The 18,746-nt window shown below is 37.9% G+C and overlaps 1 protein-coding gene across 2 annotated transcripts in view; it reads right to left on the bottom strand.

Moving 5' to 3' along the window:
- LOC129861102 (uncharacterized) overlaps window positions 1-18,746 on the bottom strand; it is a 98,417-nt gene that overhangs the window by 20,582 nt on the left and 59,089 nt on the right. Inside the window, exons 2-8 of one of the 2 annotated variants that reach the window (XM_055932226.1) lie at window positions 7,012-7,193; window positions 5,901-5,958; window positions 5,326-5,413; window positions 4,822-5,204; window positions 4,435-4,623; window positions 4,166-4,333; window positions 673-804 (exon numbers count right to left, since the gene is read on the bottom strand). In XM_055932226.1, coding sequence (XP_055788201.1) covers window positions 673-804; window positions 4,166-4,333; window positions 4,435-4,623; window positions 4,822-5,204; window positions 5,326-5,413; window positions 5,901-5,958; window positions 7,012-7,127 — 1,134 coding nt within the window. In that variant the 5' untranslated portion in view covers window positions 7,128-7,193. The remainder of the gene's footprint in view (window positions 1-672; window positions 805-4,165; window positions 4,334-4,434; window positions 4,624-4,821; window positions 5,205-5,325; window positions 5,414-5,900; window positions 5,959-7,011; window positions 7,194-18,746) is intronic. The other variant, XM_055932227.1, reaches the window with a different exon arrangement.

Here is an 18,746-nt window from a genome sequence, read left to right as displayed (position 1 = left end):
ACCATAAGCCGCCTCCAACGTCGTTTTAGAGAATTTGGCAGTACGTCCAACCGGCCTCACAACCGCAGACCACGTGTATGGTGTCATGTGGGTGAGCGATTTGCTGGGGTCAACATTGTGAACAGAGTGCCCCATGGTGGTGGTGGGGTTATGGTATGGGTAGGCATAAGCTACGTACAACAAACACAACTATTTATTTATTTCATCTCATTCTATATAAATAGAATACATTTGTCTCTTTATTGTATTCTTGTCTATCTTCATTTGTTATTTGTATAGAAAATGTGTGTTTGCCTTCTATTCTTTTATTTATTTCAGCACTTTGAAATGCATCCTCTGTAGACGTGCTACATACACAAAGATTTATTGATTGAAATGCATGGGAGAGTATTTGACTCAGTGTATTTGAGTATTTTCAAATACTTTCCAAGTGTATTTCCAAATACATTCCAATATTTAAGTACTTGTTATTTTTTTCAAAGAAAGGTTATGTGAATACATGTTTTGACATGTATTTTGAAAAGTAATTGAAATACGTGAAAAATGATTTGAACCCAGGTCTGAAGCTAACACATATTTACTGTACACAAACCATATGCACACACACAAATCCCACCCTGACACAAATACCTTGTCCACCTCCACACACCCACACACAGTCACATCCATCACCTCCATGGCTGTAGGTATGTATCCCTGTCCGTTCTCCCCCGGGGGTGCAGGCGCTCGGTGCAGGGTGATGATGTCATCATCCTCTGGGGGCTTCCAGATGTACTGTTCCCCGTTCCCCATGAACACCGTCTCCTAGTGGACACACAGAGAAGAGAGGTGAGGGCTCAGCTGGCAGCCTGGTCGCCAAGGCCCATATTCACTATTAGAGCCTCAATGGTAGGAGTGCTAATCTAGGATCAGTTGATTATATGGACCTGATCCTAGACCAGCACTCATATTCAGGGCCCAAATCAGTTATGGCTTTGACCAGCTCCTTTATAGTTGAGTATAGGCCTTGTAATTAACAACATCCGGTATAAATTCCAGCAAAATAACTCAATGAAACAACTGTTTGCATACACACACACGCAGGCAAACATAATAACACACACACAGTAGATTATCTCTGGTAGGTAACCTCAGCTTTAGGTCCGGCCTGCAGATACATAGACAGTCGACACAGGATGCCCATGTAAAACAAACACTCAGTGTGTGTGTTCTCTTGTAAACGTTTATCCAGAGGCTTGTGGGAGTAGGAAGTGGTACGCTTGTCGGACAGGTAAACACAGTCCACACTGAACAGCAAAGAGTGGGAGGAGTGTTTGTGTTTGTGTGTATCAGTCCACAAACAGGTGGCTCTCGTGTGACTATCTACACACATCCGTCCCACCACTGGTCTCATAGGACAACGGTGAGGGACTGTGTTTGTAAAGAGGAATGGTTGTTGAAATGGTTTGGATTGTGCATATGGATCAAATCATCTCTGTTCACACATTTGTAAGTGGACATTTAGAGTACTAGCAAATGTCTCCCCATTTACAGCATACAATCTGTATGCAACTGGTTTAGTCTCCCCTCCACCATATTACTGTGTCTCTTGTCCTTCTAGTTGGCATTTTTCATATAAATATAACTGATGACAACAAAAGAATACTGGCGATAGAGAGAGAGCAAAATGTTTTGAAGGAAATTGAGATGGTTAATGAATCATTTGTGTTTCATATACTGTACACATGGCCCCCAGATCAAAGATCCTGCCCACGTGTATGTGTCTGTGTGTGTGTGTGTGTCTGTGTGTGTGTGCGTCTCAGAAGACAGCCCACACAGCTCACAGCTGTCCAGAAATCAGACAGCAATCATAACCACAATCAGATGCTGCCATCAAATCAGATTTTCTCTTGGTCGATTAGTCAGATCTTTCTCAGCCTCAAGTGATAAAAACGTCAATCATTATTTAGCTGAAAGAACTGTGACTTATATTAAACTTGAAATATCCACAATTTATGGTTTCAGTGATTTATTAATGTTTTTATGAGTAACATTAGTAAATGCAATTAAAGTTCATTAAAGTTCCTGAGAAGTTTGTTAATTGTGCTTGTTAATACAATCTCATAGTTACAGGTTTAATTTATATTCTAAAAAACGATTGCACACACAAGAATACACACGACTTGGCAGCCAGCCAGACTCTTGCTTAATCGGCCCCTCAGCTTCACTAGCCACTCACACAACATGTCCTCCACAGAGCAGGAGAAGGGCGGGGACGCAGACACACACACACGCACACGCACACACACACACACACAGACACAGACGCACACGCACACGCACACACACACACACGCGCACACACACACACACACACACACACACACACACACACACACACACACACACACACACACTCACACACACACACGCTATGGAGCACATCCACACAGAGTACATAGGCATCAACATGACTACAAACAAGAGAGCACGCTCACTGGCTTTCTCCAAAACACACACACTAAATAGACAAAAACAAGTTCTCTCTCAAGGACACACTAGAGAGTGTGAGACGACACATAATATGCACACACAGTTGTATTTATATATATATATACGTATACAGTACTGTCAAAAGTTTGGACACAGCTACTCATTCAAGGGTTTTTCTTAATTTTTACTATTTTCTACAATGTAGAATAATAGCGAAAATCAAAACTATGGAATAACACATATGGAATCATGTAGTAACCAGAAAAACAAATCTAAATATATACTAAACAAATCAAAATATAGATTATATAGATTTTAGATTCTTCAAATGCCGGCTCTCTATGGCAAGACGCATCATTCACCCAAGGTTCGTCATAATTCGTCCAGTGCTGTCTGAGATATCGCGTGTGACTAACGAACAAACTAATGGATGGATGGACACAGATCCACAGTCCCCTCCCCTGCTTTTGTCATGGGGGACAATAAGTAGATCATATACAATATCACAGACCCACCGCTAAAATAACATCAAGCTATCCAAATGTGTCACGGAGCAAATTACATTCACCCTGTTCATTCACGCACGCACGCACGCACGCACGCACGCACGCACGCACGCACGCACGCACGCACGCACGCACGCACGCACACACACACACACACACACACACACACACACACACACACACACACACACACACACACACACACACACACACAGACAGACAGACAGACAGACAGTAAGTAAGTAAAAACAGGTAGGACTGCCAAGAAAGTTTGATCTTTATCCAATCATTGTCCCTCCATTTCCCTCCTTCAGTGCAGCCCCCAAATTGGCCTTGACTGTTTATAAACACTATTTCCAACAGGCTTATCTGGTTAGAAAATGATATCAAGCCCGGGGCACACTTAACAATGAGATTGAATCATGTCTGTGGGACATAGTCTAACAAAGAATAGTCTAAAGAATGAAAAATGGAGAGTTTGTCATCCCTTTAGACATAAACTGTGAGGATCTGACTTTTAGTAATGTTGACAGATACTGTAAGGCCATTCCAGGCTGTGCTCATGTGGCTGGAAATAGTGATCAAGATCAGGCCGGAACTGCTCCTTACACACTGATCTAAGGCCAGTTTCACATGTTTCCTCCCAATGGTTAAGATTAGTATTGGGATTAGGGTGATCTGATGCTAGAGTTGTGGTTAGGGGAAACTTCAACCTGGAGCGTTAGAGATCTACTCAATTCAACTCAATTCAAGGGGCTTTATTGGCATGGGAAACATACTGTATGTTTACATTGCCAAAGCAAGTGAAATAAATAATAAACACAAGTGAGTAGAAAGAAGAACAATCTGTAGGACATAGTTCCCTCTGGTGGATAAATGGTAGAACTGACAGGTTAATATTGCTGCCATTCAGCATTTTTTTAAACCTTTATTTAACTAGGCAAGTCAGTTAAGAACAAATTCTTATTTTCAATGACGGCCTTGGAACAGTGGGTTAACTGCCTTGTTCAGGGGCAGAACGACAGATTTTCACCTTGTCAGCTCGGGGATTTGCTCTTGCAACCTTTTGGTTACTAGTCCAACGATCTAACCACTAGGCTACCTGCTGCCCCTATCTGCACAAGCTGGTGAATAATTACACCATATATACAGAATCTCTGTCCATAAGTGCCCTACTGGGGAAGTACCTTTGGGAAGACGTGCAGGTGGAATGGCTCCAGCTGTTTCCGTGGAAACTCCTGGCTGCGGGGCAGCAGAAGGGGCGGGGCAGAGGGTGACTCTCCCACACTTGATTGGACACTTGATTGATCATCTGACTCTGTGTTCCCTATCTCGTTCTTCGTTGCCTTGTTCACCTTAATACATTTCATTTAATTAGAAATGAGTACAAATTCATATCAAATTCATATAATGTTCCAGAGCTCCATTGGAAAGCAGTTGTAAAAACACTGTTTACCTTCTTGACCTTCCGGATGGAGGCGTACTCTGCCGTTACTGGGTCCTGAATGGCCAGGGAGGGAAGGGAGGACAAGAGCGAGCCGCTAGATCCGTTAACACCGTTAGCACCATTGGGCCCCTTCCCTCCTCCTCTACCAAGAGTGCTACAGCCATTAACACCCCCTCTGCCGTTCCCTCTGCCCTTCCCCTGTCAGATACACATAGATACACACACAAACACACAGAAGTGAAAGGTCCTTGTTATTCCGTTGGACCAACCAAAGAAAAGCGAAATAACAAAAATAACAGTCATTTTTACAGGCAGGCGTTCACAATGTCAAGTGTCTCCAATGATGACTTGATGTCAACACTTCTATTGGGTAGCTTTCATAGCATAAATACGCACATTCCCGTTTCCAATCCCGTTTCGGACCACGTTGGTGCGGGTCCCATTGGGGCTCTGTGAGGCCCTTAGTGTTGCCGGGGTGTTGGCCGACGTGGGAGGGGGAGCGGGGGGCACCGTGTCTGCCTCTCGAACCCCTACAACCTCATACAGCCCATCATCAAGGCAACGGACGGGTGAGTTCCGGATTCCCACCTCAGTGTAGGTGTGGTCTCTGACCCCGTCTCCCCCTCCCCGAATGTCTCCCCCCTCGGGGTCTCCCTTCCCCACTGGTCTGTTGGGGATCTGGGGGAGCTGGCGGACCAGGGGTGGGCGGAGGTCAGACGTGGAGCGACGGCTGTGGAGGAGGAGCAGGTCCATACTGGCTGGACGGTTCTTACCCCCACCTAGAGCGAGTGAGAAGGAGGGGGACCTTTATTATCGGGTCATTGTTACATAGTTTCCATCTCTGCTATGTACCACCAGTTTTCACATTATTGGCAGTTGATTGTTAGTATTGTTACTTACTGTTGCCGTTGCAGGGCAGGCGATTGATCTCATGCAACCTGGTGTCAGATTTACTCATGGAACTGTTCTTGGGCTGACGGAGAGCACCCTGCAGAGAGAGAATGAGAGAGAGAGTGACAGCGAGAGAGAGAGAGAGAGAGAGAGAGAGAGAGACAGAGAGAGAGACAGCGAGAGAGAGAGAGAGACAGAGAGAGAGAGAGAGTGAGAGAGAGAGAGAGAGAGAGAGAGAGAGAGAGAGAGAGAGAGACAGCGAGAGAGAGAGCGAGAGAGAGCGAGAGATACAGAGACAGAGAGAGAGGGTGAAGATAGAAACAGAGATAGGTACACAGAGACTGGTCAGCTGGATGTACTGTACATCTACAAGGTGGTTCTAGATGTGTTTGAAATGCCTGTTGTCAAAGTCCTGCACTCAAAGTCATGTCACAGGAAGTAGGAATGCAATTTATTGAGAGGGTCGATAACAAATAACGGTAAAGGGATTGTGGTAGGTCTGAAACACACAACAAAAAACATAAAATGAAATGAGGACTTAGAAGGGGTGAGGAAAAGAAAAGGGGGAAGTGAAGATTACTCACCATTTCTACTGAGGTGCCCTTCTCTCCATTGGACGCAGGATGTTTGGTCTTGTTTTTCCTTGGGACACGAAGTAACAGTGATTACTACTATGTTATTATTAACCCTGTATCTGCTGAGTTTCACTCAGAACTGAGAAGTAAACATTCCTTCATGGTTGAGCACCTTTCCACACGTTACTAAAGGGGCTCTGGGAACGTTCTGTAACCATGGGGGACTGTTGATTTCAGTTCAGCGAAGATGAAGGAGAGGAGATGCACATGTGCACCTACAGTACACACGTGCAGAGTCCACTTAGTACCATTGAGATGCCCCAGAGACTCAGGGGTCTCTCTCTTCAGCCCACGACACATCACCCCTCTCTAGACACCTCTCAGCTCTGTCTACCCCTGGGGAACCATGGGCAGGTGTCTAAGCCTCCACCTCCCACAGGACTGTCACACTATAACAACACATTGGAGGCAGGAGTTCGGCACAAGAAAAATAAATGGTTTACCAAACTAAAAAGAGTAAAGAGGAGCCTTTTCTCCAGACAGTTTGTGGCAACATCAACATATTTATTTTATTGGTTACATTTACAGATTCCTTATCATTAAGCTTAACATTGAGCCACAGTACGTCTCTATGTCTGGTCACAGTGCATATCCCCTGGCAACAAAGCCACTGAGGGTTGAGTCTCATTAATCCTTGAAGGTTCTGTAAGAACCACACCGTACTGTGTTCCATTGCTTTTGTCTAGCGAGAGGGAGCCCTGTTCCCTAGACTGTGGATGTGCCCTGCCCTCTCCACTGTCCTAGGAAGAGCATTTCATCTGATCTGACAATACAAGCCATTAACATTCATCACACATTCTCTTCTCTGGACGCACGGAGGGTGGGATGGGTGAGAAGGAGGAAAGGGAGGGAGGAGGGACAGACATTGTGAGATGGGAGAGGGGGAGAGATAAATAAAAGAGGATATTAGGAAGAGGTAGAGAGTGGGATAAGAGAGAGAGAAAAAGTGATTGGGAGAAAGTAAGAGAGAGAGAGAGCGAGAAAGAGAGCGAGTGAGAGAGAGAGTGAGAGAGAGAGAAATCTGTGAGATGTGTCAAATGTGTTGGCAGTGACCTCTCACCTCTGGCAGCCCACACAGACCACCACGATGAAGATTGTGACCACGAAGGCTGACGCCGCGGCGATGGTCCCTAGCATTAGCATCTTACGGTATGAGCCGTCCGTCCCAGAGGCCATAACACACACACTAAGACACACACACACTCAGACACACACTCACAGACAGAGGGTGCTCAGGAAAACCTGCAGAGGAGGGGTTGGGAAAAGAAAGAAAAACTATGTTTAGGATCTTCTTTGTTTTCGCTATTTTTACTTTTGACAGGCCTTGTGTATTACTGGTTAAATAAAGGATGTGTTTTTGATATGAGGAGGTTTTTGATATGAGGAGGTTTTTGATATGAGGAGGTTTTTGATATGAGGAGGTTTTTGATATGAAGAGGTTTTTGAAAGTGTGCTACGATTACAACCCTGGAAATCTGTGAGAAAGTAAGAGAGTTTGAGAGGGTGAAACAGATACTGTATCAACAGTGGTGAACGGAAACAGAGTGTCGCAGAGAGCTAGGTGAGCAGAGAGCTAGGTGAGCAGAGGGCTAGGTGAGCAGAGAGCTAGGTGAGCAGAGAGCTAGGTGAGCAGAGAGCTAGGTGAGCAGAGAGCTGGGTGAGCAGAGAGCTAGGTGAGCAGAGAGCTAGGTGAGCAGAGGGCTAGGTGAGCAGAGAGCTAGGTGAGCAGAGAGCTAGGTGAGCAGAGAGCTAGGTGAGCAGAGAGCTAGGTGAGCAGAGAGCTAGGTGAGCAGAGAGCTAGGTGAGCAGAGAGCTAGGTGAGCAGAGAGCTAGGTGAGCAGAGAACTAGGTGAGCAGAGAGCTAGGTGAGCAGAGAGCTAGGTGAGCAGAGAGCTAGGTGAGCAGAGAGCTGGGTGAGCAGAGGGCTAGGTGAGCAGAGGGCTAAGTGAGCAGAGAGCTAGGTGAGCAGAGAGCTAGGTGAGCAGAGAGCTAGGTGAGCAGAGGGCTAGGTGAGCAGAGAGCTAGGTGAGCAGAGAGCTAGGTGAGCAGAGAACTAGGTGAGCAGAGAGCTGGGTGAGCAGAGGGCTAGGTGAGCAGAGAGCTAGGTGAGCAGAGAGCTAGGTGAGCAGAGAGCTAGGTGAGCAGAGAGCTAGGTGAGCAGAGGGCTAGGTGAGCAGAGGGCTAAGTGAGCAGAGAGCTAGGTGAGCAGAGAGCTAGGTGAGCAGAGAGCTAGGTGAGCAGAGAACTAGGTGAGCAGAGGGCTAGGTGAGCAGAGGGCTAGGTGAGCAGAGGGCTAGGTGAGCAGAGAGCTGGGTGAGCAGAGAGCTGGGTGAGCAGAGAGCTAGGTGAGCAGAGAGCTAGGTGAGCAGAGAGCTAGGTGAGCAGAGAGCTAGGTGAGCAGAGAGCTAGGTGAGCAGAGAGCTAGGTGAGCAGAGAGCTAGGTGAGCAGAGAGCTAGGTGAGCAGAGGGCTAGGTGAGCAGAGAGCTAGGTGAGCAGAGAGCTAGGTGAGCAGAGAGCTAGGTGAGCAGAGAGCTAGGTGAGCAGAGGGCTAGGTGAGCAGAGGGCTAGGTGAGCAGAGGGGTATGTGTGTTTGAGGTTGAGCGTCTGTCTGTGATTCCGGTTTCTATTTCGGGCTCGCTACCACAAGTGCATGTTCACAAATAGAAAACGGAAACATGCTGCAATGTGCTCTACATATAGCATAATTTATGGACAGGAGATTACATATTTTCACCTACACTACACTCCCTCTCTCCATAATCCAAAGCACATACATTAAGCCAGCTACCATCCCACAGATACGTGTAGGATTTCATCCATGTTACTGCCTGTTTTCTCAAACTAGTCATTGTATTCTCATGTAGTGAGTGATATTCTCATATAGGTTGAACAGAAATACACATGATGAATCCCCAAATAGTCTGTCCAGTTGATACCATGAGACAAATCTTTCTGGCCATCAGAGTGCTTCGTTTCATTTGCTGCCACAATATGTTTGTTTTCTTTCTTAATAAGAAGTAGAGTGATTACTTTGCAATGTTTTGATGTAGAGGCCTACATCGTGACAAGTCGAACACACTTCATCAGACACTTATTTATGATACACCCCCCCCCCCCCCCCCCCCCCCCACACACACACACACACACAATACACACAATACACACACACTACACTACACTACACTAGACTACACACATCTTCTGTAAACAGTAAAGCTCTGTTCCCCGGGCGCCAAAGACGTGGATGTTGATTAAGGCAGCCCCCTGCTCCTCTCTGACTCAGTGGCGTTGGGTTAAATGGGCAAGACACATTTCAGTTGAAGGCGTTTAGTTTTATAACTGTCTAGGTATCCCCTTTCCCCTTTCCCTTTCTATTTCTGGTGAAAAAGCCAACCCTCATCTGTATGGTAATCCTGATACTCCTTGGCCAGGGTGTTGTAGCAGTAATCAGTACTGTATGGTAATCCTGATACTCCTTGGCCAGGGTGTTGTAGCAGTAATCAGTACTGTATGGTAATCCTGATACTCCTTGGCCAGGGTGTTGTAGCAGTAATCAGTACTGTATGGTAATCCTGATACTCCTTGGCCAGGGTGTTGTAGCAGTAATCAGTACTGTATGGTAATCCTGATACTCCTTGGCCAGGGTGTTGTAGCAGTAATCAGTACTGTATGGTAATCCTGATACTCCTTGGCCAGGGTGTTGTAGCAATAATCAGTACTGTACGGCAATCCTGAAAGTCCTTGGCCAGGGTGTTGTAGCAGTAATGCCCTATTTCCCCAATGAAATGAAAACCCACGCAAAGCTGGACAATCCGCTTGCCTGTTTCATGTTGATAACTTACACTTTTTTCAGCAAATACACGCACGCACACACACACACACACACACACACTCACACACACAGTCAGTGAAAGTGACGTGACCAAACCACTGGATTAGTAGGAAAGCTGAACACCAGGGACATGAATGACAAAAGAGCAGTCAGCAAAAAGAGGTCAGAGAGAGAGAGAGAGAGAGAGGGGGAGAGAGAGGGGGAGAGATAGAGAAAGAGAGACACAGACAGACAGGGAGAGAGAGAGATACAGACTGAGACAGATAGAGAGAGACAGAGACAGAGAGACAGAGAGACAGAAAGAGAAACAGAGAGACACAGACAGAGAGAAAAAGAGAGACATTCAGAGAGAGAGGGAGACAGAGAGAGACAGAGAGACACAGACAGACAGGGAGAGAGAGATACAGAGACAGAGAGAGAGAGAGACAGAAAGAGAAACAGAGAGAGAGAAACAGAGAGAGAAAGAGAGACATGCAGGGAGAGAGGGTGACACACAGAGAGAGAGAGAGAGAGAGAGAGAGAGAGAGAGAGAGAGACACTGTATATATTTAATATGACACTCGTAATGTCTTTATTGTTTTGAAACTTCTGTATGTGTAATGTTTACTGTTAATTCGTTTTGTTTGTTTCACTTTTGTGTATTGTCTACCTCATTTGCTTTGGCAATGTTAACACATGTTTCCCATGCCAATAAAGCCCCTTGAATTGAATTGAATTGAATTGAATTGAATTGAATTGAATTGAATTGAGAGAGAGAGAGAGAGAGAGAGAGAGAGAGAGAGAGAGAGAGAAATTCCAGAATACACCATATTATCTACAGTGTATTTAATATTGTCTACAGTGTGTGTAATATTATCTACAGACTAAAGTGTATGTTATATTGTCGACAGTGTATGTAATATTATCTACAGACTACAGTGTATGTAATATTGTCTACAGTGTATGTAATATTATCTACAGTGTATGTAATATCATCTACCGTGTATGTACTATCATCTACAGTGTATGTAATATTATCTACAGTGTATGTAATATCATCTACAGTGTATGTAATATCATCTACAGTGTATGTAATATTTTCTACAGTGTATGTACTATTATCTACAGTGTATGTAATATAATCTACAGTGTATGTAATATCATCTACAGTGTATGTACTATTATCTACAGTGTATGTAATATTATCTTCAGTGTACGTAATATCATCTACAGTGTATTTAATATCATATATAGTGTATTTAATATCAACTACAGTGTACGTAACATCCTCTACAGTGTATTTAATATCATCTACAGTGTATGTAATATAATCTACAGTGTATGTACTATTATCTACAGTGTATGTAATATAATCTACAGTGTACGTAATAGCATCTACAGTGTACGTAATATCATCTACAGTTTATTTAATATCATCTACAGTGTATTTAATATCATCTACAGTGTATTTAATATCATCTACAGTGTACGTAATATCCTCTACAGTGTACGTAATATCATCTACAGTGTATGTAATATTATCTACAGTGTATGTAATATTATCTACAGTGTATGTAATATTATCTACAGTGTATGTAATATTATCTACAGTGTATGTAATATCATCTACAGTGTATTTAATATCATCTACAGTGTACGTAATATCCTCTACAGTGTATGTAATATCCTCTACAGTGTATGTAATATTATCTACAGTGTATGTAATATTATCTACAGTGTATGTAATATTGTCTACAGTGTAAGTAATATTATCTACAGTGTATGTAATATCATCTACAGACTACAGTGTATGTAATATCATCTACAGACTACAGTGTATGTAATATTGTCTACAGTGTAAGTAATATTAACTACAGTGTATGTAATATCATCTACAGACTACAGTGTATGTAATATTGTCTACAGTGTATGTAATATCATCTACAGTGTATGTAATATTGTCTACAGTGTATGTACTATTATCTACAGTGTATGTACTATTATCTACAGTGTGTGTAATATTATCTACAGTGTACGTAATATTACCTACAGTGTATGTAATATTACCTACAGTGTATGTAATATTATCTACAGTGTATGTACTATTATCTACAGTGTATGTAAAATCATCTACAGTGTATGTACTATTATCTACAGTGTATGTAATATTATCTACAGTGTACGTAATATTACCTACAGTGTATGTAATATCATCGACAGTGTATGTAAAATCATCTACAGTGTATGTACTATTATCTACAGTGTATGTAATATTATCTACAGTGTATGTAATATTATCTACAGTGTATGTAATATTGTCTACAGTGTATGTACTATTATCTACAGTGTATGTACTATTATCTACAGTGTATGTAATATTATCTACAGTGTACGTAATATCCTCTACAGTGTATGTAATATTACCTACAGTGTGTGTAATATTATCTACAGTGTATGTACTATTATCTACAGTGTGTGTAATATTAGCTACAGTGTATGTAATATTACCTACAGTGTATGTAATATTATCTACAGTGTATGTACTATTATCTACAGTGTGTGTAATATTATCTACAGTGTATGTACTATTATCTACAGTGTGTGTAATATTATCTACAGTGTATGTAATATTACCTACAGTGTATGTAATATTATCTACAGTGTATGTACTATTATCTACAGTGTGTGTAATATTATCTACAGTGTATGTAATATTACCGAAAGTGTATGTAATATTATCTACAGTGTATGTAATATTACTTACAGTGTATGTAATATTATCTACAGTGTATGTACTATTATCTACAGTGTGTGTAATATTATCTACAGTGTATGTACTATTATCTACAGTGTGTGTAATATTATCTACAGTGTATGTAATATTACCTACAGTGTATGTAATATTATCTACAGTGTATGTACTATTATCTACAGTGTGTGTAATATTATCTACAGTGTATGTAATATTACCTACAGTGTATGTAATATTATCTACAGTGTATGTACTATTATCTACAGTGTGTGTAATATTATCTACAGTGTGTGTAATATTATCTACAGTGTATGTACTATTATCTACAGTGTGTGTAATATTATCTACAGTGTATGTAATATTATCTACAGTGTATGTACTATTATCTACAGTGTGTGTAATATTATCTACATTGTATGTACTATTATCTACAGTGTGTGTAATATTATCTACAGTGTATGTAATATTACCTACAGTGTATGTAATATTATCTACAGTGTATGTACTATTATCTACAGTGTGTGTAATATTATCTACAGTGTATGTAATATTACCTACAGTGTATGTAATATTATCTACAGTGTATGTACTATTATCTACAGTGTGTGTAATATTATCTACAGTGTATGTACTATTATCTACAGTGTGTGTAATATTATCTACAGTGTGTGTAATATTATCTACAGTGTATGTACTATTATCTACAGTGTATGTAATATTATCTACAGTGTGTGTAATATTATCTACAGTGTATGTAATATTATCTACAGTGTATGTAATATTATCTACAGTGTGTGTAATATTATCTACAGTGTATGTAATATTATCTACAGTGTGTGTAATATTATCTACAGTGTGTGTAATATTATCTACAGTGTGTGTAATATTATCTACAGTGTATGTACTATTATCTACAGTGTATGTAATATTATCTACAGTGTGTGTAATATTATCTACAGTGTATGTAATATTATCTACAGTGTGTGTAATATTATCTACAGTGTATGTACTATTATCTACAGTGTATGTAATATTATCTACAGTGTATGTAATATTATCTACAGTGTATGTACTACTATCTACAGTGTGTGTAATATTATCTACAGTGTGTGTAATATTATCTACAGTGTATGTAATATTATCTACAGTGTGTGTAAAATTATCTACAGTGTATGTAATATTATCTACAGTGTATGTACTATTATCTACAGTGTATGTACTATTATCTACAGTGTGTGTAATATTATCTACAGTGTATGTAATATTATCTACAGTGTATGTAATATTATCTACAGTGTATGTACTATTATCTACAGTGTATGTACTATTATCTACAGTGTGTGTAATATTATCTACAGTGTGTGTAATATTATCTACAGTGTATGTAATATTATCTACAGTGTGTGTAATATTATCTACAGTGTATGTACTATTATCTACAGTGTGTGTAATATTATCTACAGTGTATGTAATATTACCTACAGTGTATGTAATATTATCTACAGTGTATGTACTATTATCTACAGTGTGTGTAATATTATCTACAGTGTATGTAATATTACCTACAGTGTATGTAATATTATCTACAGTGTATGTACTATTATCTACAGTGTGTGTAATATTATCTACAGTGTATGTACTATTATCTACAGTGTGTGTAATATTATCTACAGTGTGTGTAATATTATCTACAGTGTATGTACTATTATCTACAGTGTATGTAATATTATCTACAGTGTGTGTAATATTATCTACAGTGTATGTAATATTATCTACAGTGTATGTAATATTATCTACAGTGTGTGTAATATTATCTACAGTGTATGTAATATTATCTACAGTGTGTGTAATATTATCTACAGTGTGTGTAATATTATCTACAGTGTGTGTAATATTATCTACAGTGTATGTACTATTATCTACAGTGTATGTAATATTATCTACAGTGTGTGTAATATTATCTACAGTGTATGTAATATTATCTACAGTGTGTGTAATATTATCTACAGTGTGTGTAATATTATCTACAGTGTATGTACTATTATCTACAGTGTGTGTAATATTATCTACAGTGTATGTACTATTATCTACAGTGTATGTAATATTATCTACAGTGTATGTAATATTATCTACAGTGTATGTACTATTATCTACAGTGTGTGTAATATTATCTACAGTGTGTGTAATATTATCTACAGTGTATGTAATATTATCTACAGTGTGTGTAATATTATCTACAGTGTATGTAATATTATCTACAGTGTATGTACTATTATCTACAGTGTATGTACTATTATCTACAGTGTGTGTAATATTATCTACAGTGTATGTACTATTATCTACAGTGTATGTACTATTATCTACAGTGTACGTAATATCCTCTACAGTGTACGTAATATCCTCTACAGTGTATGTAATATTATCTACAGTGTATGTAATATTATCTACAGTGTATGTAATATTGTCTACAGTGTAAGTAATATTATCTACAGTGTATGTAATATCATCTACAGACTACGGTGTATGTAATATCATCTACAGACTACAGTGTATGTAATATTGTCTACAGTGTAAGTAATATTATCTACAGTGTATGTAATATCATCTACAGACTACAGTGTATGTAATATTGTCTACAGTGTATGTAATATCATCTACAGTGTATGTAATATTGTCTACAGTGTATGTACTATTATCTACAGTGTATGTACTATTATCTACAGTGTATGTAATATTATCTACAGTGTACGTAATATTACCTACAGTGTATGTAATATTACCTACAGTGTATGTAATATTATCTACAGTGTATGTACTATTATCTACAGTGTATGTAAAATCATCTACAGTGTATGTACTATTATCTACAGTGTATGTAATATTATCTACAGTGTACGTAATATTACCTACAGTGTATGTAATATCATCGACAGTGTATGTAAAATCATCTACAGTGTATGTACTATTATCTACAGTGTATGTAATATTATCTACAGTGTATGTAATATTATCTACAGTGTATGTAATATTGTCTACAGTGTATGTACTATTATCTACAGTGTATGTACTATTATCTACAGTGTATGTAATATTATCTACAGTGTACGTAATATCCTCTACAGTGTATGTAATATTACCTACAGTGTGTGTAATATTATCTACAGTGTATGTACTATTATCTACAGTGTGTGTAATATTAGCTACAGTGTATGTAATATTACCTACAGTGTATGTAATATTATCTACAGTGTATGTACTATTATCTACAGTGTGTGTAATATTATCTACAGTGTATGTACTATTATCTACAGTGTGTGTAATATTATCTACAGTGTATGTAATATTACCTACAGTGTATGTAATATTATCTACAGTGTATGTACTATTATCTACAGTGTGTGTAATATTATCTACAGTGTATGTAATATTACCGAAAGTGTATGTAATATTATCTACAGTGTATGTACTATTATCTACAGTGTGTGTAATATTATCTACAGTGTATGTAATATTACCTACAGTGTATGTAATATTGTCTACAGTGTATGTAATATTATCTACAGTGTATGTACTATTATCTACAGTGTGTGTAATATTATCTACAGTGTATGTAATATTATCTACAGTGTACGTAATATCCTCTACAGTGTATGTAATATTACCTACAGTGTAGGTAATATTATCTACAGTGTATGTACTATTATCTACAGTGTGTGTAATATTATCTACAGTGTATGTAATATTACCTACAATGTATGTAATATTATCTACAGTGTATGTACTATTATCTACAGTGTGTGTAATATTATCTACAGTGTATGTACTATTATCTACAGTGTGTGTAATATTATCTACAGTGTATGTAATATTACCTACAGTGTATGTAATATTATCTACAGTGTATGTACTATTATCTACAGTGTGTGTAATATTATCTACAGTGTATGTAATATTACCTACAGTGTATGTAATATTATCTACAGTGTATGTACTATTATCTACAGTGTGTGTAATATTATCTACAGTGTATGTACTATTATCTACAGTGTGTGTAATATTATCTACAGTGTGTGTAATATTATCTACAGTGTATGTACTATTATCTACAGTGTATGTAATATTATCTACAGTGTATGTACTATTATCTACAGTGTGTGTAATATTATCTACAGTGTGTGTAATATTATCTACAGTGTGTGTAATATTATCTACAGTGTATGTACTATTATCTACAGTGTGTGTAATATTATCTACAGTGTATGTAATATTATCTACAGTGTATGTACTATTATCTACAGTGTGTGTAATATTATCTACAGTGTATGTACTATTATCTACAGTGTGTGTAATATTATCTACAGTGTGTGTAATATTACCTACAGTGTATGTAATATTATCTACAGTGTATGTACTATTATCTACAGTGTGTGTAATATTATCTACAGTGTATGTAATATTACCTACAGTGTATGTAATATTATCTACAGTGTATGTACTATTATCTACAGTGTGTGTAATATTATCTACAGTGTATGTACTATTATCTACAGTGTGTGTAATATTATCTACAGTGTGTGTAATATTATCTACAGTGTATGTACTATTATCTACAGTGTATGTAATATTATCTACAGTGTATGTAATATTATCTACAGTGTATGTAATATTATCTACAGTGTGTGTAATATTATCTACAGTGTATGTAATATTATCTACAGTGTGTGTAATATTATCTACAGTGTGTGTAATATTATCTACAGTGTGTGTAATATTATCTACAGTGTATGTACTATTATCTACAGTGTATGTAATATTATCTACAGTGTGTGTAATATTATCTACAGTGTATGTAATATTATCTACAGTGTGTGTAATATTATCTACAGTGTGTGTAATATTATCTACAGTGTTTGTACTATTATCTACAGTGTGTGTAATATTATCTACAGTGTATGTACTATTATCTACAGTGTATGTAATATTATCTACAGTGTATGTAATATTATCTACAGTGTATGTACTATTATCTACAGTGTGTGTAATATTATCTACAGTGTGTGTAATATTATCTACAGTGTATGTAATATTATCTACAGTGTGTGTAATATTATCTACAGTGTATGTAATATTATCTACAGTGTATGTACTATTATCTACAGTGTATGTACTATTATCTACAGTGTGTGTAATATTATCTACAGTGTATGTAATATTATCTACAGTGTATGTAATATTATCTACAGTGTATGTACTATTATCTACAGTGTATGTACTATTATCTACAGTGTGTGTAATATTATCTACAGTGTGTGTAATATTATCTACAGTGTATGTAATATTATCTACAGTGTGTGTAATATTATCTACAGTGTATGTACTATTATCTACAGTGTGTGTAATATTATCTACAGTGTATGTAATATTACCTACAGTGTATGTAATATTATCTACAGTGTATGTACTATTATCTACAGTGTGTGTAATATTATCTACAGTGTATGTAATATTACCTACAGTGTATGTAATATTATCTACAGTGTATGTACTATTATCTACAGTGTGTTTAATATTATCTACAGTGTATGTACTATTATCTACAGTGTGTGTAATATTATCTACAGTGTGTGTAATATTATCTACAGTGTATGTACTATTATCTACAGTGTATGTAATATTATCTACAGTGTGTGTAATATTATCTACAGTGTATGTAATATTATCTACAGTGTATGTAATATTATCTACAGTGTGTGTAATATTATCTACAGTGTATGTAATATTATCTACAGTGTGTGTAATATTATCTACAGTGTGTGTAATATTATCTACAGTGTGTGTAATATTATCTACAGTGTATGTACTATTATCTACAGTGTATGTAATATTATCTACAGTGTGTGTAATATTATCTACAGTGTATGTAATATTATCTACAGTGTGTGTAATATTATCTACAGTGTGTGTAATATTATCTACAGTGTATGTACTATTATCTACAGTGTGTGTAATATTATCTACAGTGTATGTACTATTATCTACAGTGTATGTAATATTATCTACAGTGTATGTAATATTATCTACAGTGTATGTACTATTATCTACAGTGTGTGTAATATTATCTACAGTGTGTGTAATATTATCTACAGTGTATGTAATATTATCTACAGTGTGTGTAATATTATCTACAGTGTATGTAATATTATCTACAGTGTATGTACTATTATCTACAGT

The sequence above is a fragment of the Salvelinus fontinalis genome, chromosome 8, assembly GCF_029448725.1.
Source record: "Salvelinus fontinalis isolate EN_2023a chromosome 8, ASM2944872v1, whole genome shotgun sequence".
Lineage (NCBI taxonomy): Eukaryota > Metazoa > Chordata > Actinopteri > Salmoniformes > Salmonidae > Salvelinus > Salvelinus fontinalis.
This window is presented reverse-complemented; position numbering and strand designations above follow the sequence as displayed.